The sequence below is a fragment of the Elgaria multicarinata genome, chromosome 6 (genome assembly GCF_023053635.1).
Source record: "Elgaria multicarinata webbii isolate HBS135686 ecotype San Diego chromosome 6, rElgMul1.1.pri, whole genome shotgun sequence".
Taxonomy (NCBI): Eukaryota; Metazoa; Chordata; class Lepidosauria; order Squamata; family Anguidae; genus Elgaria; species Elgaria multicarinata.
The window spans coordinates 96,694,605-96,719,613 of NC_086176.1; the positions used below are offsets into that span (position 1 = coordinate 96,694,605).

The following is a 25,009-nucleotide window of genomic DNA, read 5'->3' on the forward strand; positions in this document are numbered from 1 at the left end:
TTCTCCCACACTAGAGGCATTCAAGAAGCAGCTGGACAACCATCTGTCAGATATGCTTTAGGGTGGATTCCTGGATTGAGCAGGGGGTTGGACTCGATGGCCTTGTAGGCCCCTTCCAACTCTGCTATTCTATGATTCACCATTGGTAATGCTGGCTGGTGCTGATGGCAGCTATAGCTGAAAACAACTGGAGGACTCTAAGTTGCCTATTCCTGATATAGAACATAACAAGAGCCAGAGCTCAGTCGCAGAATTTCTTTTGAATGAGAGCATGGGCCTTGGGAAAGAGCACAGTGCCTCAGAGCATAGTCAACTCCTGCAGCCAAAATATTTCTCCTACGGGAATGCAGCATTCCATACTTTTTTAAAAAATCCCCATCCTTGGCTTTATTATTGTTCTTTGTTATTTGTTCATCAATTGGTTAACTGCATCATCTAGTGAGGACTCTGGGTGTGTAAAACTATCATTAAAAAAAAACCTACCATCAAAATAAGAACAACACAGAGAGAACTTTCCTATCACTCCTCTACTTTGACAGAGGTGGTTCCCACATTCACCTGCAAGATATTTAGTGGCCAGACATCAGGTAAGAATCAGCACTATGAAAAATGTTCAAAATACTTCTTCAAGGAACATGCCACATTCATCTTCTAGACAATATTGTAATACGTAGCATGACTGCAATGGGTGGATGGGTGGGAGAGAGAGAACAGAAGCAAATCTATGTAACAGGCATATTTTCTTGCTTGGTTTTTATTAATGCATTAAAGATGCAACCTGTTGCAAAGGAAAACCTGATGCCAATATTAAGAAATGTTATCTTAATAATTCAGACAGCCGGATTTTCTCTCTCTCTCCTGAAATCTTTCCTGTACTCTTGAATCAGAAGTCTCCAGCAGAAGTATTAACGTGACACGTTACACCATCCATGACCTCTTCTGGAACGTGTTATGGCTATGGGCAAGGTTCAACCAGAACAACAGCATCTCGGCATCACAGGCATCAGGCGTGCCATCAGGGCGACAGTAGAGCAGATGCAATTTTTCTTGGCACGGCACAGGTATTATACACTGATGACAATCCTAAGTCTGTGTTGGCATTTATCTGCCACAGATGTGCAAGCGTGTCGCCACATCTGGACACAGAGTGTCCTGAGGCAGTATGGGCCTGCAGGAAGCAGAGGGTGAGCAGCTGCACTCAATGAACACCACCGACGTACCGTAAAAGTGATGAAAGACCCAACTTGCCACAAACATACATATTTCTTTCATCAAAGCCCTCGATGTAACGGTTGTGGCGAACACTTGCCAACACGGGGCTTTGAGATCTAATGAACACATCTCAAAAAGCTGCGTTCCGCATCTCACCTGCGCAAAGCTGACAAGCAAAAGCCAGCCCCTTAATGCTTTCAGACATCGAGTAAAAAAAATAAAAATGTAATTAAAAAGTGAAAAGCTAGCCCACACAAGAGACCACCCAGAGAGCTTTGGCTGTGGGGCAGTATATAAATGTAATAAATAAATAAGTGAAAAAAGGAAAGATATGAGGACGGGGGAGAAGAGAGCAGATTAGAGAGAACAGCAAGCTATTTGCTTAGTTCTAAAGGAGTGTGGAACATCTTCATGAGTTGAATTCATTTTCAGAGAATCTTTCGTGGGGGCCGGGGGGGGGGGGGGGAAGAGGAAACATTCCAGTGATGGATGGGGGCAAAAGAGGTGAGTCCAAAAACACAAATACAACTTCTTTCTTTCTTTCCTTTAGGTTAAAGCTCTTACTGATAATATGTAAGCCTTAGGGGAGGCATTTCAAACTTTTAGAAACGGGGGGGGGGGGGAACAGTACCAAAGGCAAGAGACCACTAAACCTTTGGCAGCAAGGGAAATGGGAGGGGAGTCAGGTGAAGAGGGTGTGGCCACCTAGGGGGACCCTGGTTTCAGCCCGCGGGCCTGAGATTCCCCACCCTGGGGGACACTGGGAGTTGTAGTTCAGCATATCTGAGGGCATCAAGTTGGGGAAGGTGGGAACAAGTTATGGGGAATCAGGGACTGTGTCAATGGCTTCACAGAAATACTGCCTGGGTTCAGACAACACAATAACTAATGGTGGTTTAAACAGTCAACGGTTGGTTATTTAACCCACCATGGTTTATCGTGTTGTGTGGAGGGAGTTTTTTAACCAACAGTTATTTGGCCAAAATAACCAATGCAAATAACCAACACTGTGCAGAGTTGGCTATTTGAACCACCATTGGTTATCATGTTGTATGGAGGGCACCACTGATTATTTCCTCAGCCACCATTTCGTCAGCCAGGAAAGAGTGGTCGCAAGCAAAGAGCGGTCAAAGCAGTGGCTGCCGCTCTAGTTCAGCTGGTAGGATGGATTTTTGGCAGCAATAGCGATGGGATACTAGCGGGAGGACTGAGTAGGGAGAGAGGGTGGGTGATGAGTGACTCAACCCAGCGTGGACTAAATAGTCAACTCAATGCTGATCCTAATCCACACTGTGGTTGATCATTGTTTATTTATTTAAGGATTTTTATGCCGCCATTCAGCCAAAAAAGGCTCTCACGGCGGCTTACAAAAGTATTTCTTGACAGAAATACATTATCCTGTTGTGTGGAGAGTACCTCCTAGATAAACAACTGTTGAGTTGATTATTTCTCCACTGTTGACTATCGTGTTGTCTGAACTTAGCCACTGTATTAGATTTTTCACTTGTACACAGTCTTCAGCATAAATACAATGCACAAAGAAGTGAAATAGAAAAGAATAGCCTTTACTGATATTCTTGCCATAGTTTCCTTAGAAGGTTCTATAAAAGGGATGCTAACACCTAAAAAGCCCTTTCACGTATGTATCTATATTATTTTTGCAAAGGGAGAGGGAGAAGAAGAGAGAATTTTCTCCCAACACGCTGAGTCCTCGAGAGTGATAAGCATACCAATATAGTCACTGGGTCCTCCACACAGAATTCCCCTTCCTTCCCATCCACTCACCTGACATGCTTGCCTTGTTCACTCAGCATTTTCACCAAATCAGCAATTGGGTACTGAGCCTTTGCTGCACATAGCCCATAACCTGTGAGAAGGAGTGGAAATCCAAGAGGTGTCATGTGTTTGAGCCATGCTTTGCATGTTCCCCAGTTTAATGAATGCCAGCGTAGGGTGGAGTGGAGGGAGACACACAACCTGAATTAATTCGCCGGCTCGCTTTATCTACCCATCATTCCAAATCTTAAATCTGAGAAACATCAACATGTTATAATGGATCAGGAAGTTTCAGAAATATTACATGAAAGCGAAGTGGTGGACAGGCCAGCGATGAGAGGAAATTTTTCCACTGCTATGTTTTTCCATTGGAAGTTTTCCTTTTGTTAACGAAATACATTGTTCCCTCAAATTACTTACTAATACAATGACTGAACACAAACTGTGCAAGTGAAATGGAGATTATCAGTCAAATCTAAAATCAAAAATTGCAATTAACATTTTGCAGATGATTGCCCCTGATGTAACACTCTTTGGGCATGCTAAAATCAGTACATCAACAGTTTTCAGTGCTTTCATATATATTTTTCTTAAAATCTAAACAATAGAAGGAAAAACTAATTTTCTGTTAATTTGTCTTAAAATAGTTGAACAAAAACAATGTTCAAGTAAAGCTTTGAATTTGTTTGAAAAATTAAATCACCCCACTTTACAAATATTTCCTCCTAAAGAGGTATGTAACTCAGTTCAACTACTTTTGGCCACTGGGGAAAAAAATCCAAGCTATTTATTTAGAACATAAAATTAACAGGGACATATTTTCTATGCTTTGTTCTTACTCAGTAAAAGTCAAACAAACATACTAAATCAGATCTGAATTTATTTAAGGAAATGGAAAATGTTCTGATTCAACATTTTGCAGAAATTCTTGCTGTGGCCTCTGCCATTTGTGACACAGGAAGCATATTTAAGCCACGGTGGCTTGTTTAAATTGATAGCACATCCCAGGTGCCATTAGCCTAATTATCCACTTAGGCATGGCTTGCCATGTTGTCTGAATCCAACAGTATGGATTATTTGAGGGTTGTTTCCTCCTCAAACAAGCCATGCTGCCTGGGTTCGGAGAACACAACAAGCCACACCCATGCAAACTTTTTGTGAACCGCCCAGAGAGCTCCGGCTATTGGGCGGTATAGAAATGTAATAAATAAATAAATAAATAAATAAACTGGGTCAGACCCTTGGTTCATCTAGCCTAATATTGTTGGCACTGACTGGCAGCGTCTCTCCAGCGTTTCAGGCAGAGGCTTTTCCAGCCCTACCTGGAGATACCGGGGATTGAACCGATGCTCTGCCAACATGCTACAAACTTTCCTACTGACATAGAACACAACACAGATAAGCAAAGTCAGAAATGAGAAAGGAGACTGACACGGCAGGGATGTCCAAGTGACAAAGGACACAGCAAGGGTCTCCAATGGCAGGTAGTGCTAACATTTGTAGTCCAGCATACTCCCCCCTCCCTCTTGCAATGTTGGGGTGTGCTTTTTCCATGAACCTGCTCTTCACTTTGCATGACTTTCTCCCACTTTACTGTTTAGATAGCGGTGTGTTTACTCAATACCTTTTTTAAAAAAGGAAAAATAGCTAACTCAAGCCACAAGGAGAAAAATACAATTTTTGTCCAAATGCGTAAAAAAAAGTTTTCCCAACATTACCCAATACTCTAAAGGCTATCTAGCCTCCATCTCCAAATGATCTGGTTTCCTAATACATTTCTTTTTAACGGACCCCAGAACTTTTGTTTTTAAATGGATACTGTTGTATTTATGTTTTTCGATGGTTTTAAATTTTGTATACTTTTTTTAATGTTTACTGTTTTTAATTTTTGTAAACCGCTCAGAGAGCTTCAGCTACAGGGCGGTATATAAATGTAATAAATAAATAAATCTACTGCACTAAATTGCCTCTAGATTTAAACTTCAGTGCTTACCTACCCTTAAATGCCCTGTTAGGCTAAATACTCCTAGACATTTTGGTTAGTGCCACTGCATATAAGAAACTGAGGCAGGATCTACACTACTGCTTTAAAACAGTTTATAACAGTAGCGACAACTGTTTAGGCCCAGGACACGCTTCATATAGAGTTTTCAAACCATTTTCAAAGTGTCATATCCTGCTTGGTGTAGATGTGGCCCCAACTGCTTAGGGGGCAGAAAATTTTATTCTTTTTTTTATCGTATTATTATTATTTATTATTATTATTATTTATTTATATAGCACCATCAATGTACATGGTGCTGTACAGAGTAAAACAGTAAATAGCAAGACCCTGCCGCATAGGCTTACAATCTAATAAAATCATAGTAAAACAATGAGGGGAAGAGAATGCAAACAGGTACAGGGAAGGGTAAGCAGGCACAGGGTAGGGAAAGACTAACAGTAATTAGAATGTAAGCCTATGCGGCAGGGTCTTGCTATTTACTGTTTTACTCTGTACAGCACCATGTACATTGATGGTGCTATATAAATAAATAAATAATAATAATAATTACAGCCCATGGCAGTGGCAGAATGGCAGCTGGCTAACCCTACCCCTTCAAAAATGTTATTTTATTTCAACCGGGGACCAGCTATGGCTTTGAAGTTAAGCCGGTAAAAACATCTGCCCGCCCTCTGGCCTTCCACACTATGCAAATACCATGGAACCAGCCGTATGCAATATTATATCATTCATACAACATCAGCAGCCTCATTTTACCTGGAGTGATTATGATGTTATTGGCCTCCTTTATCATGTCAACTGCGCTGTCCACATTCACTTCCGTATGAGTGCCAGTAATTTCCATCGGCTTCCCACCAGCTGTCGAAGTGGTGCCATATCCACCAAGGATCACATTGGTAAGAGAACGGTTCATGGCCTAAAGAAGAAATGCACACAAGCAGGCACTCTAAATAAGTTGATTTTTAACAAAAGAACAGCAGACATAGTGCCACATAGCATATTATATTCATTCACTGTTTGAGTTTATTACACTCCAAGTTTCAATTCCCCATAATGCTCCAGCCTCAGGATGACACAATTACGCAATGCCAAGCATGATTCTATCTAAAGGCAATGGAAAATATTTAATTTATTTTATTTATTTACAATATTTATATACTGCTCCCTACCCGAGGATTTTGGAGCGGTGAACAAATGGGATAAAAGAATAAAAATAGAATAAAAACATCATTAAAGTTACATTTTAAAAGAACAGGTACAGATTGAACTACGGCTAGTCATTCTGGGAAAGCTTCCTTGAACAATAAAGTTTTCAGGAGGCGCTGAAAATAATACAACATTGGCACCTGCCTGATCCTGATCTCCAATGGCAAGGAGTTCCATAAGAAGGGGGCACCACACTGAAGGCTCGTCTCCAGGTGGACTCCAATCAGGTCATAGGTCCATGAGGACCCACCAGGAGAATGCCCTCAGATAACCTCAGTGATCCAGCAGGTTGGTAAGGGAGAAGGCGCTCTCTCAGGTATCTTGGTCCCAAGTTGTTTAGGGCTTTGTACACTAGTACTAGAGCCTTAAACTTGGCCCGGTAGCAAATAGTAGCCGCAGTGCAGTTCCCTCAGCAAAGGAGTTGCATGCTGAAAAGATACTAAAAGTCTGGCACCTGGAAAATATGAGAAGGGAGAAAATGGCAGAATAACCTATGAAAGGTTTGTGTCCGAGGATAACTGGAAAAAATGTCAATGTCAATTGAAGACAACTAGCATTTACCTCCCAGTTATATATCTCATTTAAAAAAGGCGAGAGAGCTAAAAGAGAGTAGCATTACTGCATAGGACATCAGTACGATTTAATCTCCAGAATGAGTGCGGGTGGTGTGTGTTTTTTGAAGATTCATTCACGCAGATTTGCTGCCACTCAGTGGCCATTCAAAAATTACCTTAAATGTTGTTTAAAGTAACAATTGCAAATTACAAGTGGAGCCGTTTTAGCTGCATTGATAAAATAAACATAATGTATTTGAAGTATCTATGAGCAGTATACATAGTATTCTCACTATTAGAACATAATATTTTAAATTTCGGTATCAAATGCATAATCGGAATTTTAAGTTGGTCTAGTACATTCCACAACTCAGGAACAGCTTCAAAGTGTATATTATATTACACTAACATTATCCCATTCTTGCTTGTTTCAGAGGCTGGTTCTAAATTTTAGGATGCTAAAGGTTAGAACCAGCACTCTGAACTGAGCTGGGTCCAGGCAGTATCCAGTTCGAGACTAGAATATCTAAAATAGAGGTGCAGATTTTCTGGGATTTTTTGGTGTATTGCTAGATACTTGATAGAAAACCTAACAAGTGTTTCTCACTCCCAATAGTTTAACAGTAGCAACAACAAAAAGGTTTTAAAAAGTAAACACGCAATAGGGTATTAGAATCCCTGATCTGCACTCACTCAAATGAACATATGTAAATATACATGCCGGCCATCCCAGTGCATGGTTTAGGGAGCACAGTATTTATTTTATCTTTGGTCCCTGCCTCAGCACTTTGCTCCAGTTGGTGGACTGAGGTTCTACTTTTTTTTGGAGGGGGGGGGTTAAAGGAGATCCACAAATCTGATGTCTCCCAATGCCTGATCTAAAGGACCACCTCCTCACATATGAACTTACCTCCACATTGAGATCTTCAAATGAGGCACCTTTCTGTGTCACAACCATCCTTAGAGGTACAATGCGTGAGGATGCAATAAAAGGCCTTTTCAGGTTTGGCATCAAGGCTTTGGAAACCTGTTGCTTTGGGAAGTTCAACTGCCCCTGCTTAATAAGTCTTTAAGCATCAGAATAAGATGCCATTACGTCCCAGTTTAGCCTGGGTATTGCCTGAAAGTTTATTTGGATTTGGTGTTATTAGCTGGTGTTAATGATGTAGATGGTTCCTTTTGCTGGTTTACTGTAATATGGGTCCAGATATTTTATCTGTTATTTGATCATGTTGCTTAGCTACCTTGAAAGTGCCATTGTGTTAGAAGGATGGGATAAAAACTCTTAAACCAACCTTGTAAATAAGCCCACAACAGTTACTCACTTGCAAAAATACATACATTACTAGCTGCAGAGACAAGGAAAAGCCCTCCTCCACAGCCAGCATGGGAACACAGGGCACTAGCTTTTACTTAGCAGGCTAGTAAACACATTGCCTTTTGCCAAGTGGACCGCTGGAGCAGGGAGCGGAGTTCTCTGCTCTTCATTTGCCAGCCTGCTCACTCACTGGCATAGAATTCCATGTACTCACTTGCATGACCTCTCTTCACTTATGGAGACTAGGCAAGTTGTTGGATGCAAGGCTGATTTAAGTTAATAAACGTGCAATGGCTGTATATGAGAGCAGTTGGTGAAACAGACCAAACATGACCTGTGCTCCAACACGACATTCATTGACCCTAAAATTTCAGTGGGCTCATGTCTACTATGGGGGATCCTCAGCAAAGAATTCAATCCTCCAGATATTCATCTCTGAATTTTCCTCTTTGCCTTTCAAAAGTGCCTAGGTATTTTCTTGGGTATTTTAAAGGATCTACTCTTGGTTTGTCTCCCACCCAAACCTTTTATTTTCCTACTACTACTTGGACCCCCTTCTCAAATACTGTATTTCTTCGATTCTAAGACGCACTTTTTTCCCCATATAAACATCTCTAAAAACGGGGTGCGTCTTAGAATCGTGGGTGCGTTTATTTCTTAGAATCAAAGCTTTTTTTCTGTTGATGGTACTGAAATTAGTGTGCGCCTTACAATCGATGGCGTCTTAGAATCGAAGAAATACGGTATATATTTGTGCAATTTCACTGCATTTTCTGTTAAGTTAAGCGCCTTGAGAGCAAACTCCATTATATTGTTACTATAAAAAAGCAACTTGGGCTACAATCCTATACACCCTTTCCTAGGAGTAAGCCCCACAGAACTCAATGGGACTTACTTCTGAGTAGACATGGCTAGGATTGCACGGTCATGTGGTCAAAGGGCAGGAAGCACTTTTTGAATCTGTAACTCACTTTTTGACTTGAGCCCCCAAATCAGCTTCCAATAATTCCATTTGAAACCATAACAGGGGAAAAGAAAAAAAGGGGGAAAAGTCATGAGGGAAGAATAAGACGACAGGAATAGGTTGAACACACATAGACTTTTGAAAAACTGAACTAAGAAAACCCACAACATAAAACTCTTCCCACACATGAGTAATGATTCATTCCTCCAGAGGGGGGAGGCACAGTTCTACGGTCTCCTTACCACACACATGATATAAGACAGGATGGCACCAGAGGAACCAATTAGCGCGCCCACAATCGTTAGCAAGTTGTTGTTCAGCAGGAAACCTTCGGCACAGAGCGCCCAACCAGAATAGCTGTTCAGGACAGTAATAACGACTGGCATGTCAGCCCCTCCTATGGCTGCTGTTAGAGTGACACCCTGAGGAACGGAAATAAAACCAAGAATAAACGTTCAAGCTCTCGGACAAACATATTCATTAGCTCAGAACGTTTTTAGAGGACTTCTGGAACCCAGCCCTCTGTTCCCAACATTTATTTTTATTCTTCGTTAAAAAAATAAATAAATATGTAATTAGATCCTCAAACAACGTAACAAGCACTGCATCAAAACAAAAATATATTATGTGATCGGTTTGTTACTATGATGCATACACTTGCTTACTGCTCATAACCAGGTTTTTAATCGTCTTGAGGAGGGACTAATAATTAATGGCACTGAAGCTGCTTCCCAAAGCCACTGGAATTTCCCCCCAGCATTGCTCACACACTTTCTTGATTATCTTCACAAAGAACGCAACTAAGCTTTGCATATCCTTTAAGTCAGGGTTCCTCAGTGTGGCACCCATGGGTGCTACAGCCAATGAACACCTCCAACCATGCCTATCAAAGCTCTACACTCCCCGTCCCCTTCCACAAAAAATTAAATAAAGACTCTGGAAAAATGTTTGGGCTGTCTTCTCTCTCTCCCTCTGTAGCCTTGTTCTGTCTCTCCCCTCTACCATGCTATTTCCCCCTCCCTCCCAGCCTCCAGCCTTGCACTTTCTCTCCATCTTGTGGAAGTGAATTCTATGGTTTAACTACGTGCTGTGTGAAAAAGTACTTCCTGAATCTCCCACCAATCAGCTTCATGGGATGGCCCTGGGTCCTACTATTATAATGGGCTGGGGTGGAAGGGAATGTCTCCCAGTTCACTTTCTCCACACCACCTCTCTCATGTCCCCCCTCACTTGCCTTTTTTCTAGGCTAAACAATCCCAGCTGTTGCAATCTTTCCTCATAGGGGAGTTGTTCCAGCCCCTTGATCATTTCAGTTTCCCTTTTCTGTACTTTTTCAAACTCTCCAAGGTCCGCATACCTAGTATTCTGCAATATTCAGCATAGCTAGTAACAAACACAAATATATGCATAGGTGTTTACTATTTGGGATTTTTGCTAGTGTAGCATTTTTACACACACACACACACTTCTCACTTACCATAACAGCAGACAGCGCTGACACAGACCCTAAACAAGTAAGCCCAGTTGCATAACTAGGATCAATCATATAGGGAACCATTCCCCCTATGCTTGCAGCTAGCAAACCAGCATTCAATAAGTGTCGTCCCGGTAAGAGGAGTGGGGCAGAATTCAGGACACCTGCAAGTATAAAATACTTTAATTCACATTTTGGAATTGGACTGTTGAAAAGATATTAGTCACAACAACAACAACAACAACAACAGCCAGGAAGTGGAGGAGGCTGAAGCCCTAAGACCCAAAATCAAGCCCCTTCCTTATTTCTGTCTGCCCTATCAACATGGCTTTATCCTGCCGCTAGTCCAATATCAACCTACCTCAATAAAAAGGAAAACCATGTTGCGCCCAACCTACCTCAACAGAGGTAGGTTGGGCACAACATGTTTTTCCTTTTTATTATCATCATCATCATTCCAGGATTCCTCCTAGAATATGCCTGATTCAAGGAAGCACCCCCATGTAAACAAACAGAAGCCAAAGACTGCATCACCCAAGAGCTACTTCTGCCTGCAACTGGAGACTGCCTATACTAGCCTTCGCCAACCTGCCACTCTCCAGATGTGTTGGGAATGCACAGCTGGCTAGGGAACTACAAGAACTGCATTCCAACACATCTGGAGTGTGCCAGGTTGGGAAAGCTTCCTTACACATTCTGAGAAGTGTGTGTGTGTGTGTGTCACCCCACCTCACCCCAGAAAGTCTGAAAACATGACCTTTTCTTAAAATGAACGTAGGGATATTTTTTTTCAGTTCTGTAAATATTATTTTGCTTTAGAAACTGAATTTCACAGCTGGCCCACAAACACAAGAAAAACCTTCCTAAATCGTTCAGAGTGAGTTGCATCAGGCAGACAGCGTTCAGATACAAGAGATTCATTCTCACTGAGGGAATAAACCTGTGTCTAGGTCAGGGAATGGAGGCTCTAGCATAACCTTCTCTCTGAGATGCTAGCTTCCTATCTGCAGTGGATTTTCGGGCATGTGAAGGAGGATTGAGTTAAGTGAGCCTGCACCTGCAGTCTGATGTGGTAATACAACAATTGCAATAGGGATCAGAAAAACAGCTATAAACTGGCGACCAAAAACGAACAAGAGGCAGCTGAACTGGTTGCTCCCGCCGTGCTTTGATGTGGGTCTTTATCAAGGGAAGAAGTCTTAAAGGCTTTTCAAGAGGATTTCCTCTCCCTTTCTTCATCCAAATCCAACTTTCTTCTTTGGATAAAGGGAGAGGGAATCCTGCTGAAAAGCCTTTAAGAGTATTTCCCTTGATAAAGACCCATGTCGAATCGCGTTGGGAACAACCAGTACAGCTGTCTCGTGTTTGTGTTTGATGTGGTAAAGGCCAGACAGAAGTTTACCACCTCAGTGGGAACTATGCCAAAAGAGGAATGGAGATAAAACTCTTCATACGTATATGTGTGCACACCCATAGACAAAGAGGCTGCATGTGCCATCCCAAAAAAAAGGGGGGGGAGTTACCCTGTAGCTTTCCATAAGCAACAAGAGAGCCACTGAAAGTTACGCCTCCAATATAGGTCCCAAGATAAGCCACAATCTTGGTGAGGTTTGCAGCTGGATCAGTAGCGAAATGGGGATACTCAATCATGTACTCCGCCACACAGGTGAGGACAGCAGCCAGGCCAACCAAGCTGTGGAAAGCAGCCACTAACTGAGGTAAATCCGAAATCTGGATGCGCTTAGCAATAGTCAGACCTGTGGAGACAAAACCCGCAAATTATTAGGTTCAGTTGCGTGGCAATGGTGACACAGCAGATTGTTCCTTGTTAACGGAGCCTGCAGGTGAGAGGGGGGACTCCAATAACTAAAGCTTTTCTGGCATTAGCATTGACTTGCATCCTCTATAGTTGGCATTTCATGCCTTAGAAGATATAACATTCAAGGAAGCAAGTGGCTGAAACAATTACAATAAACCTGCTTTATACCAATTATGACTTTACAATAAAGTCAACTAAAACAGTCACTACCTATGACACAAGAAATCAAGGAGCTGCCTTCTACCAATTATTTTCTACCTCCGGCTACCCACAGGTCTATGATTTCAGGTAAAGGTCCCTCCCAACTCAGCTCCTCGAGATCTGTTCAACCGGAGATTGTAACTGTGGCCAGGTAGGTTGCAAAGCATGTACTTTGGCCTCTGCTACTGTCCCTTTTCATTAGTTACAGCAAAATCCAAAGGGTAGAAATAGGACATCTAGATGAACAGCCACATGCCTGGAGGCTATTTACGCAGAACCTGCAAGGCAGGTGTGGGTGGGAAGACAAGCTGATAAGAGGTTCAAATTTCCTCTGTCAAGTTGTCTTAACAATGGGTCAGACCAAGAACACATCTAGTCAACTACTGTTGACAGCATTGCAACTGGTCTTGAAAATCAACTTTCCAGGGCTGCATGCCAAGTTCTTTCCCAGCTTGGGATCCCAACAGTGAATCTCCACCGCAGGAACTTCCCTCTGAGCCTTTCCTATTTTGAGCCAATCTCTATGAACAGTGGTGCACATTTCTTACATTTCTTCTTGCAACCAAGAGCTCTCTATGAACTTGGCTACTTTACTTAAGAGTCACCAGGTCCTCTTAACTGCTTAAAAATAGATCTATAATAATAAAAGAGGGTGTGTATCTTCCCATCAGTCAGCACCACAGTGCCAAGACCATGAAACCTAGAAACCTGAAACTTACTATGCATATGAAAGGGAACCTAGGAATGTGCACTTCAAGGTTATTTTGTTTTTAATACACATTAATAAATTTTAATTTTAACGTGCCCATGTGATTGAAGCCTGCAGTAACATCTTCAGCCACTAGGGACACACTCCCCTAACCAAGGCATAGCTTTGCAATCAATAATTTGAAGCTAGGGGAGATTCGTAGGCTATGGGATGGAGTTATACTCCTGGCCATTGCCCCTTAAGGGGAATGGAGAGGACAGACCCCTCCCTCAGGGAGCTATAAGGGTGCACCATCACAGGGATCATTCCTAGGGGTGCCAGTGACATGGTTCCACTCAGAAGGGGCGGGCACAATGGGTCCACCTCTAGCAGCTGTGTAAATTTGCTTGAAGGCTTCCCTGTACCAAATTAAGCACTATTCCAACCCGTGCAAAGCCGGGTCTGTTCTCTAGTCAGAAATAATACGTGCAGATAACATGGAAGTATGAAAGCGTCAGAAAGGGGCATCACCTAGAGTAGGCTGAATTGCAGTATGAGAGTGTCGAGCATCTAATATCGTGTCCCAAGATTTTCTAGGACCAAAAACAAAAGGAGGGGAGCATCCAAGCCGAGTCAGAAAAGAGGAGAAACAGGTTCTCAGGATGCAAATAATTTATTTCCACGAAGCCCAACACATTTCGGCCTGTATTTCATTCAAAGGCCTTCCTCAGGTTGCTGTATAATTAATAATACAGCAGAGGGAGAGATGGGTAACAAATAAATATAATAATAATAATAATAATAATAATAATAATAATAATAATAATAATAATTTAAAATACATTAGGATAACACAGAACATTAAAATATGTTTTTGTTACTATGTTAATTAGACACACTGCCACAGGGGCCTATGCCCATATGTACATTTTAAAACTTTTAACATTGCATGGTGTCACTGGGGGCTACACACACATGGTATTAATAAAATAATATAAAACTGGTTTCCAACAAAAGTATAATATACAAATCTTACTTGCTAGAAGATCGTGTCTGCAGAATTTCCTCTAGCAAGATAATTCTCTCCTGTGATAATCTAGGCCGAAATGCGTCGGGCTTCATGAAAATAAATTATTTGCATCCTGAGAACCTGTTTCTCCTTTTTTCTGACCAAGATTTGCTAGACCAAGTGATGTTTTGGCTCTGCACTCACCTATAGTGCCACCCAGGGCCATTGCGCCTGACATCTGACCCAGCAGCTCAGGCGATGGTCTCAGGCCTCCAAGAGTAGCTGCCAAGCCCCCAGCAACTCCTATCATGCCCAACACATTGCCAAGTCGAGCTGTTCCTTGAGTGGAGAGGCCAGCCAGAGCACCAACACAGCACAAGCCTGAGCCCAGGTATACCATCTTAAAAAGTGAACACAAAACATATAAGCACCTGAACTTGGTAGACATTGCAAACCAATTGGTGGGGGTGGGGGATACAGACCCTGCCCATAGGCTTCCAATCTAAAGGAAAAGGCAAGACATGTTAGGGAAGAAAGGGAAAGGAGAGTAAAGGGAAAAGAAATCAATCAGCATTGCATATCGCAAGCAGAATTGCCAAATGCCAAAACATCACATGTTATGCCAAGAAATTTATTTTGTGCTAGGGTGTAAGTCTGCATCAACTTTTGCAGAATTTTCTGATACTGGGGCATGATTGGGGCAGACAGCTCTACCCAGTTTGGTTTCAGGCCTTTCAGGCCTTTCACATATACTGCCCATAAAACAATTTAAGGTGTTCTGCTCCAAAAAAGATTGTGGGGTTTTTTTCAAATGAAAGACAGGTTTCAGTGTCGCTCTGGCAGTTCTTAAAGCAGCAGCAGCAAAATGCACAGCCAATACCTACTTTCAGAAGCTGGGAGAATTTCTTGCGACTTTCAAAAGAGAAGCAAGCACAACCTGCTTAATGCTCTTTTGGATAGTACAAGCATCACCACCAGGCAAAATGTGGGACTGATATGGCACTGTTGGTCCAGCAGAGCTTCTTTAATAGCATCTAAAGCTGCTCCTAAGGTGACACACTTGGCATGAAAAGTGCTTACAAAACGTTAACAGCACTGATCATGGCTTTTTGGATCATGACAATTTATTTCTGCATTTGCTGGGAAATGTGGCCCTTTCAGCCAACAGGCCGGTACAGATGCTAACACAATTAAGAAATGAGGAACCAAACTCAAGAATGTGTGCTCCTGTTCCATAGCTTCTCCCTGAACCAAATTCTCCACTCCACCTAAACCATGATAAGTCACCACCAATGTAAACCATGGTTAACCATGGTTTACCAGGATTTGAAACCATTATCTGAAGATGGTTTCTGATCTTGGGTTAAGGAGTAATCCTGGTGCCACCATATTGCTGAGCCATGCTTAAACATGTGGTGGGGATTTACTCCAGGAAGGGGAGAGGCAATATCCTTTATGCTTCCTCCTTCCTGTCTTGTTGACTGAGATTAACAGGAAGCCAGTGTTCAGAATGCCCATTGCTTATAACCATTTTGAAAATGAGGTGATGTCAAAGACATTTTGAAGACCTCTCTCCCTCTGTCTTTCAGCTAAGATGGTGGCGAGAACTCTCACATCCTCAGTCACTTGGTACAGGACATAAAACAAACACCCCTAGAGAAGTTTAGTTACATTTAGGAAAGCTTAAAACAATTGAAGTATGGTGGCTCAGACAGCAGCTATGAGGCAAGAGTTGAACTCGCACCTCAGTCGAGAAAGTAGGCAGCCTTATGTGAAACACTTGCTTATTTTCACCCTCCAACTATCCTGCCTCTTTTACTCCAAGGAACCCAGGGCAATGGGTTCCTCCTCCTCTCCATTTTATCCTCACAACAACATTGTGAGGAAGGTTGGATTGAGAGTCCATGACTGGCCCAAAGTCACCCAGTAATCTTCCATGGCTTAGTGGGGACAAGAACCCAGATCTCCTGACTCCCAGGCCAACACTCTAATCACTACACCACACTGGTTTAATGATAATGCTGTCTTAAGAGATCATGTAGGAATTACCAAAGACCAAAACATATGTGACGAAGAACATCCATCACTTGGTCTCCCTATTATAAGAAAATATTTAAAGCAACTACAATAACTCCAGTTCTGATTATCACACCACTGCTGGAGTAGAGGGCATGGAATCCTTTCCCCAATCTAAATCCTCAGCCACACAAAGCCCAAAGCTGCTACAAGAGGTGTCAGAGGAGAAAATAGAGGCACCTCTATTTTTCGCTCAGAAAAGAGCTAATAGAAGCTGGGGGAGGGAAATTTAGATGGATGACATGGTGGAGGGGGGGGCGGGTAAGATACCATCTCCCTCAGTTTCAAAACCAGAGACCCCTGCAAATGCATTTACATTTGTTGTTGTTGTTAAATGGGATCTCCCTGTTTTGGCCCCCAATAATCCTCACATGATACTTAGGACAGAATTGCTGCCACATTGTCAATGGGCCAGAGGACGGAGTTGAAATAATTGTGCTTTTCATAAGACCACCTAGCAAGTTCTTGTTATTGAGAAAGAATAGTGGTTTACTTGACCACAGAAGTACACAAATGCAGCTGCCAGTGGTGTCTGCTCCCTCCCTTTATAGTGACAGTCCCGGCTGCGGGTTTCCTGAGAAAATCTCCTCCCCTGAACAAGCCATAAACTGCAAGGGACTTGGGGGTGGGGGGCAGGAGAGTCCTTCGTTATACTAAGCATGAGAAAGAATCCCACATCCTTTCTCTCCCTTTGTACTGGGCTTTACAGAAGACAGTAGTGGTGAGAGGCTCTCCTCTCTGGCTTGCACAGCAGGAGGACACACTGTCCCTTCCACTGTGCAAGCCGCAAGACTCCGGGTGGGCACAGTGAAGGCCGCAAGTAATGGCTGGCTTTGAAGCCAAACCAAAATATGCAGACGCTTGTTCTCAACTTAGGGGAGAGGTTTGAGAACCCACCCTGTCAGCTTTAGCAAACTATCTGCATTACAGTGCAGCCATCTTAAAGGTTCTGACTTTCCCACCCACCCCAACCGCACAGCAAGTGGGGCAAGCTTCAGCAAATATAACTGTAAGGCTGAGACTGGAGTAACCTAAACCCCAGAGGCCAGATTCCTTCCTGGGATGCTCCCAATCACTGACCAGAGATAAGGTCTGGGATTCCCAGCAAATAGCTGAACAAAGGCAGCCCTTTCTGCAACAATGATCTGGGGGAAAACCAGCAGGGGAGAAACGGGGGGAAGTCTGGTGAAAGAACTGGCACGCCAAACGAGGGAACTGGCAGGCCAAATTTGGGGCATGAGATGGAGGTTCCTCGTCCCTGGCCTAAACTGATATTTTGAACTAATTTTTGAGTAAATGGTATATCTCACGGCAAATGAAATTCCCAGGTAACACAAACTAGACAGTTCAGCCTCAGGCTTATATTATGACTGTAATATACCCAAAAAAGACTGTAAATTTATGTTCTTTTTACATAAAGAAAAAGTGTTATTATGAGTCCCCTGAGAGATCTTTTTACCTGTTCAACATTATACCCGCTTTGGAGAGCTGCTCCGTATCCTCCTACAAATACACCAGCAGGCAACAGGTATAAGTAATTGTATTCTGGAGGATCAGTGGGCCGCTTGAACATATCCAGCATCCTCTGTGTGACCAGGAAGCCACCTGTCCCATGAAAAAAAAAAGGTCACGAAATTAGATGATGAGACAAGCTCTGGAGTAGGGGAGCACTGGGAAGGGGCCATGGCTCTGGAGTAAAAGCACATAATACACATGCAGAAGATCCTAGGTTTGATCCCCAGGTAGGCCTGGAAAAATTCCTGTCTGAAACCCTGGAGAGCCGCTGCCAGTCAGTGTTGACAATATTGGGCTAGATGGATAAATTCCTGGAGGAGAAGGGGTTTTTTTAATATTATTTATTTCATTTTTATACCGCCCAATAGCCAAAGCTCTCTGGGCGGTTCACAAAAATTGGTTATCAACAGCTACTAGTCCTGATGGCTAAGTGCAACTCCAGTATCAGAGGCAGTAAGCCTGTATACACCAGTTGCTGGGGAACATAGGTGGGAGGGTGCTATTGCATTTTTGTCATGCTTATAGGTTCCTGGTCGACGGCTGGTTGAGCACTGTGTGAACAGAGTGCTGGACTAGATGGACCCTTGGTCTGATCCAGCAGGGCTCTTCTTATGTTCTTATGAACCATGGTCTGATGCAGTATAAGGCAGCTTCCTATGTCCCTGTGAGTATCTTCCAAGAAAATGGGCAGTTATACTGAAGTCAAAGCCTCAATTCAATAACAGATCTCAACCTCCCTTAAGGAGAAGTGCCCTCGTGTGACTGTGCAACGATGTCATGATGCATGCAAGGAAGAGAGGCAAAATCTAGTCTTGACGATCACTGGGACATGAGCCACTTACATGGAGCAGCACAGGTTCCAAGAGGCCTACAACTCATGGCCTTCGGAAAAATCTCATAAGGACGGTGCATAGCTTGTGCAGAAATATGTGAGCAAATGAGAACCGGGATGGAAAACTTCTGACATTGGCAAAGATGCCTACCATAACCCCAGCACCACATCACAACATCTGTTGGATCTTATTGCCAGTGTCCAAGCATGAAGACCCACCTTTTTGGTGAACAAAGCTTAGGTAGCCAGGTTGAAGCTCATTTTGTTGAGTGGTCTCCTCCCCCACCCACCCAACCCCACTCCCAAATGAGGATATTGCACCCTTCAGCCATTACAAATTGCAGCACCACTCTTTTGGTTCAGCATTGTTAAAGGAACTAAACAAGAAAGCTAAAAGACGCTCAATACCTGCAATGTTGACCGAAGAGACAAAAGCAGCAAGAACAGCAAGGCTTTGAGGCACTGTTTCAGGGAGGTAGTTTCCCCCCATCAGTGCTAGCCCACCAACTGCAGTCAGCCCTGTTTCAAAAAAATAGAAAGAAAGAAAGAAAGAAAGAAAGAAAGAAAGAAAGAAAGAAAGAAAGGGCATTTAAATTCTTGTACAGCAGAGGGGGAATTGTTTCTGACTGTTAGATTCATCTCTGATACAAGAATTGATAAAAGACCATCACTAGGTAATACCACCCATCATCCCTAACCACTAGCCATGAGGGCTGGCTGGGGCCACTGGAAGATGTACTCCAAACTACCTGGAGGGCACCAAGTTGCCTACCTTGGTTGCAGGACAACAGGTGACCAATTTTGTAAAGAATAAAGAAAAAGTTGCATCAATAAAACTTTACAAAACATTACTAAATTTGACCTGAATACCTTTATCTTATCCCTTCAAGGTTCTATAAATTCTAGTCATGTTGGACACAGAAGAATGCCTAGCTCAAATGTTACATAACTGAATATATTAATTGCTACACATCTTTTAAATAGATTAAATCTTTGATTTAAAAAGCAGCACATTACGCAGCTCAGCAGCCTAAACTTGTAGCAAACATTGTTTTCCTATGAAAATCAACACTAGAAGAAGCACCAAGGTGGTTCAAAAACTGACAAAATGCTTAATAACATGGTCCATTTAAAGATGCAACTTCCTATAACCCTACTTTTCTCAACATGCCTTGAAAACCATAGATAAATGGAGAGCCAGAGCCAGGGAGTAATCTTATGCATGTTTAAACACCAGCTTTGGCTGGGGAATGCTGGGAGTTGTAGGACTTTTTTCTGTCTAAACATGCATAGGATTGCACATGAAGTTTACTAGCAAATTCAATGTAGTGTTTCTTGGTCTAAATAGAGACTATGCACAGTTTTCAGCGGACACGACTACCCTCCCATGTGATTTAACCTTGTCAGATATTGGGCCTGTGCACACAACATGCTAAGCCATGGTTAGGCTGCCAATCCTTTTGCAGCAAATGGTTAGTGAGTGTGTTCAAACCATGGTTATTTAGCCACCATGGTTAGGAAAGGTCCACAACATGCTAAGCCGTAATGTTCAGCTCAAAATGCTTAACCACCGTGGCTTAGAATGTCATTTAAACAGGGTCATTCTTGGGTAAACCGGTTTCACCTCCATTGCATATAAGCCTGCCAGCTTTTCCAGGGCAAATCATGCATCTGATAAATAGGCTCTAGGCCATGTTGGCTGGGGATAATGGGAGTTGTAGTCTAACTCATTGGGTGGCAGGTGGTTGAGTAAGGCTTGTATAGATTGTGCCCCAGTAACTTTATTAGTCTCTCACTTGCAGCAACCATAGTTAAGACCCCAAACTTTGGGCTTGTGAAGACACTGGCCTAGTTCAGACAACACACTAAACCATGTTGCTTAACCACAAAATGGCTAACGGAATGCATGCATTCCATTAACCATTTTGTGGTTAAGCAGCATGGTTTAGCATGTTGTCTGAACCAGGCCACTATGTGGCAGCAATCCAGTTTGCCACCATATTTTATATGCTCAGACAGGGGGCTACAACCAGTCCCGTGGCTACCTGTCTGTTGTGGCTACACACATTTCCAATCACGAGTTGGTTCATTCACACAAAAGCAATCGCCCCCCTACCTGAGATGGCATTAGTCACCGACATGAGTGGTGAGTGGAGTGCAGGAGTCACACCCCACACAGTGTGGTACCCAACGATCCCAGCCAAGCCGAAGGTTGTCACCATCTGTGTGAAAGCTGAATTTGGAGCTGCAATCCCCAGCCCGAGCATGGTAGTGAGTCCTGCAAGACAAGACAACTTTCAGTCTCAGAGAATACAGGAATGCTTCAATAGAAAAAAGCTGAAATTGTATGTTCTGTGATCGAGTTTTGTGCAGACAAACTTGTCTGTGTCCGCTGTCCCAAATCTTCCATACAGGCTCATTTTCTTTCTGCAGTCACTATACCCAACTATAAAATAGCCAAGCCAAACACAAACCATCATTTTTCTCAAAGTAATTTTTGTAGCATTTTAGCCTAGCTAAATAACACATGGACCATTGAAATGTTAGAGAACCAGACCATAAGACAGACTAGTGTCACAGGCTCTACATGGGGCTGCCTTTGAAAACTGCTCAGAAACTTTCACTGGTCCAGTTTGCATTGGGCTGTTTAACTCAAGAATTGCAAGGAACAAAAGAGCCACTCATGAGCCATTTCCAATTTCAATCAACAACCCAGGAAGCCATTCTTGGGTTGTTTTTGTGATGTCAGAACATGGAAAGTCTGGGTTGTTCATGGGTAAACAACCAAAGGTTAACCCAACAATTGCTCATGTTTGTTGATGGGTTAACTCTAGGCTGTTTAACACATAAACAATGCAGACTTTCCAGATTCAAACACAAGGAAACATTCTGGGTTGTTAACTGAAACCAAAAATGGTTCACATACGGCTCGCTTGCTAGTCCCCAGCAATTCCAGGAACTGCTGCGGTGATTTGCAAACCAGATCATTGTGTACTACACAGGTCAAGAATTTAAGTCAATTATTTGCCTGTGGCATCAGGCTGAAAAAAGTAGAGGAAAAGAAGAGAAGCAGGGCTATTGTATTGCATCTGCTGAGAGATCAGCTGCCTTTAGCCCTCGCTCAACTGTGTTCTTGCAACAGCCATTCTGTTAAGGCTGCCTAAACTGTTCCCATCCCAGGTAGCTGTTTTAAGAACGGTAACTTTAACAACTGGTGTCTTAAGTTTCTTTTTTTCCTCCTCCCTCCCCACCCTATTTTCTTTGTGTGTCATCCTTTCAGACTGTAAGGTTGAGGGCAGGGACTGCCTTCCTGCTAACATTTGTAAGCAGCTCTGTGAGCTTTGTTTTGCTAGAGCACAGGTAGAAGAAATGCTTTATAAATGAACTATCTCTTGCCCTGCACCCAACAGCTCAGAGTGGGTAAAACTACACTTCGATGGGTTGGAAGGCTATATATAATTTGGTGGGCAAGGTCAATCCTTAGCCCTGGAACATTTTTGGCCACTGGTTCCACAGAGGGGCCAGAATACTGCACCTGAACCCCTCACCTGCTGTGTACGCAGAGGCAGTAGTCATTGTCTTCCTGAAGGGAGTAACTGTGGCTGCTTTTTCTGCTTCCAACTCTGCCACGGACTTCTGTTTCACAGGAGCTGCCTGAGGAACGTTCTTAGGAGGTGGCATGGGAAAAATCACCTTTCCATCCTAGAGAGGAGGGAAAAACAGTTATGCTTTTACCCCACAGATCAGAGGATTCACCCTAGAGATCCAGAAGAAGCCATCTCTGGGATCAAATGAGGCCTTCCAAGGGATACGATCTAGCACTCGAGTTTTCCACCCAGAGGCAAAGAGAAAAGATGAAGAGACTGGTGGCTGATGCCACAGAACTTGTAGCAGTTTATTTGGGAAAGAAGTGGCAGTGGGGAGGCTGGCCCACCGTTCTCTACAGTCACCTCAAATTGGCCCTCCAGTAAATCTAGCTGCTGCCCAGGAGGCTTACACTAGCAAGAGCTATTCACAGATGTTTCAGCAAGCAAAAATCAATGAAGAAATGGGGAGAGCAATCCTATGGCCTCTAGACAGCATCTTGGAGTGCCATAGGATATTTCAGATTCCTAAATCCAAGGTCGGAGATAGCTCTCTGACCTCAGAGCCAAGAGGCTGAGCTCCACCCACCCCCTGCCTCCAACGGTGCAGAGAGAACCGGGCTGGCTGCCTCTTTGAGGTCACAAAAGCAACCCCAGAGAGAAAGTAAAGGGGTCAGTTCTGTGGGTGGGGAGGGAATGGATTGAGGAGACTGGCTTAAAACAAATCCTCTGGCCAACCCAGCCTCCTTCCCTCCTGCTCCGCAGAACCCCAGCTAGACAGCCAAAAATGCCTACTTAGTAAAAATACCGAGTGGGAGGAGCTTGGAGGCAAAGATCACCTCCATACTCCTCCCACTCTGCACTGAATGGCCGTAAGCCTCCAAGTTTGGAGCCTCATGGTGATCCCCATAGGACTGGGCCCTTACTATCTCCATGACAATTAGTTATCTTTTTAGACTGAAGTACAGACCAGTGGTTCTTGGTTGGGGCCCACGGGATGTCCTGGAAATTTTTAGAGACATTCGGAATTTCAGGCAGTCCCTTCTCTCCTCATGCAATGACATCTGGTGGAGGAGAGGAGTCGTATACTGCTCAGCCCACCATGAGGATAAAATCCCAGAACCTAGATTTCTCCTCAAGGCCCTTAAAAAAAAAAGAGTGGCACACAGGAATGAGGAATCAAACAGAAATACCCTCTCCTCACATAAGGGGGGTGGGGTGGGAATCAACAAAAAATATTACTTCTTCTCACTGTAAATGGATAGAGAACGTGTGATGATCTTCCAGAAATACAACAAATGGGGGTGCTGTAATAGCAGAGAGAAAGAGGTTTTGAACGACATGCCAAGTGGATTTAAATAAGCCTAACATTAAGGAGTTGGCTGATGGCCATCAGGGATAAGGAATTATTAAGTGTGTGCCTGAGAGCTGTGCATCATATTTATTTAATAGCGAACAGACTGGGATTACCCTAATTACCTTACAAATTGCCGTGTAGTTTGAATCCAGCATGTGGCGCCGCCGTGGTAACTCTTCACCCACCCCACAATCCTTACTACAAGACTAAGATTTGTAATTTGTGAATCCTTTTGTTTCTTTAGAGATTTTGATTATTATGTATGTTCTTCTTCTTCTTTGTTGCTTTTATCTTGTTAACTTTATTTTGAAATAAAATAAAAAGTCATGATAAAAAAAAAATATGAACACCTTCGCTTCCCCAACATTTCCTCACTCCACACCTCTATTCCATTTTGGGGGGGTGGTTCTCTCTTCCTTGCCTCCCACAGTTCCAAATGGGTATTTGCAATAAAAAAAGGTGAGAGGTCTGCATGGAGGAAATATTAAGCACACCACTCTCATCCCCCAATCTCAAACGGCCCCTCCAGAAGTGGGTTTTTTTCTTCTTAAAAAGAGCTGTCAGGCTAACATCACATGCACCTGCTATCAACATTTTGTTCGGCCCTTACTGTTCAACTGCCTTGCTTCTTCTAAAGTCAAAAGGAGGAATTAGACCAGGATTAAGTGCTGCATGAATGGCACTGTAAAATAAGAACTGTGCTAGCAATACATAATGAATCAAAAAAGGACTACCTTCCTCACACAACACACTGCAAACACTATGGACCAAAGCAGACATTACTTTAAATCTGTGGCCCGGTTCAGACAACACACTGCTTAACCACAAAATGGTTAATGGAATGCATTAAGGTCAATGCACTCCGTTAACCATTTTGTGGTTAAGCAGCATGGCTTAGCGTGTTGTCTGAACAGGGCCAAAATCTATCAGTTACATCTTCCCCACACCCTTTTTATACTATAGCAGGCACAGGCAGAACAATCCAGATCTTTGAAACTTGCCTTCCCACTATGCTGATCCCAGTCTGGATAAGGGGCCCTTGGGCCTACTCTAGAACAAAAGTGAATAGAAAGACGGATTCAAAGTAATGTCTGCTTTGGCCCCATGAAGACAGTTCATTCAGGGAAAGCTCAAACTGTAAATCAGGAAGTTTGCACTGCCAACTTGAGAAACAAAACCTGTTCACACACCTTCATTACCACTGTTCCTCTAACAACATGGTCCAGAGTACCATAATCAAATTCATCCTTTAGGTCGAAATAGAAGTTTTCTTTGTCCGGGCTTATGGCCTTTAGGAGCTTCGTGATGTTATTGGAATACAAGGTGCTGGCTTGAGTTGCCATTCTGCTGGGAAGATCTGCATAACCTATGTGTGTTATTCCCTACAGACAACAAAAATAAAGTTTTTTAAATAAATTG

The 25,009-nt window shown here is 43.0% G+C and overlaps 1 protein-coding gene across 9 annotated transcripts in view; it reads right to left on the reverse strand.

Moving 5' to 3' along the window:
* Window positions 1-25,009, reverse strand: part of NNT (nicotinamide nucleotide transhydrogenase) — a 68,505-nt gene that overhangs the window by 12,225 nt on the left and 31,271 nt on the right. For 8 of the 9 annotated variants that reach the window (XM_063128096.1, XM_063128093.1, XM_063128091.1 and 5 more), the window contains exons 9-19: window positions 24,781-24,972; window positions 22,198-22,351; window positions 20,766-20,927; window positions 19,058-19,168; window positions 17,762-17,907; window positions 14,431-14,626; window positions 12,033-12,266; window positions 10,513-10,673; window positions 9,278-9,457; window positions 5,750-5,909; window positions 2,998-3,079 (exon numbers count right to left, since the gene is read on the reverse strand). In XM_063128096.1, coding sequence (XP_062984166.1) covers window positions 2,998-3,079; window positions 5,750-5,909; window positions 9,278-9,457; window positions 10,513-10,673; window positions 12,033-12,266; window positions 14,431-14,626; window positions 17,762-17,907; window positions 19,058-19,168; window positions 20,766-20,927; window positions 22,198-22,351; window positions 24,781-24,972 — 1,778 coding nt within the window. Of the gene's footprint in view, window positions 1-2,997; window positions 3,080-5,749; window positions 5,910-9,277; window positions 9,458-10,512; window positions 10,674-12,032; window positions 12,267-14,430; window positions 14,627-17,761; window positions 17,908-19,057; window positions 19,169-20,765; window positions 20,928-22,197; window positions 22,352-24,780; window positions 24,973-25,009 lie in introns of those variants that run through there. The other variant, XM_063128098.1, reaches the window with a different exon arrangement.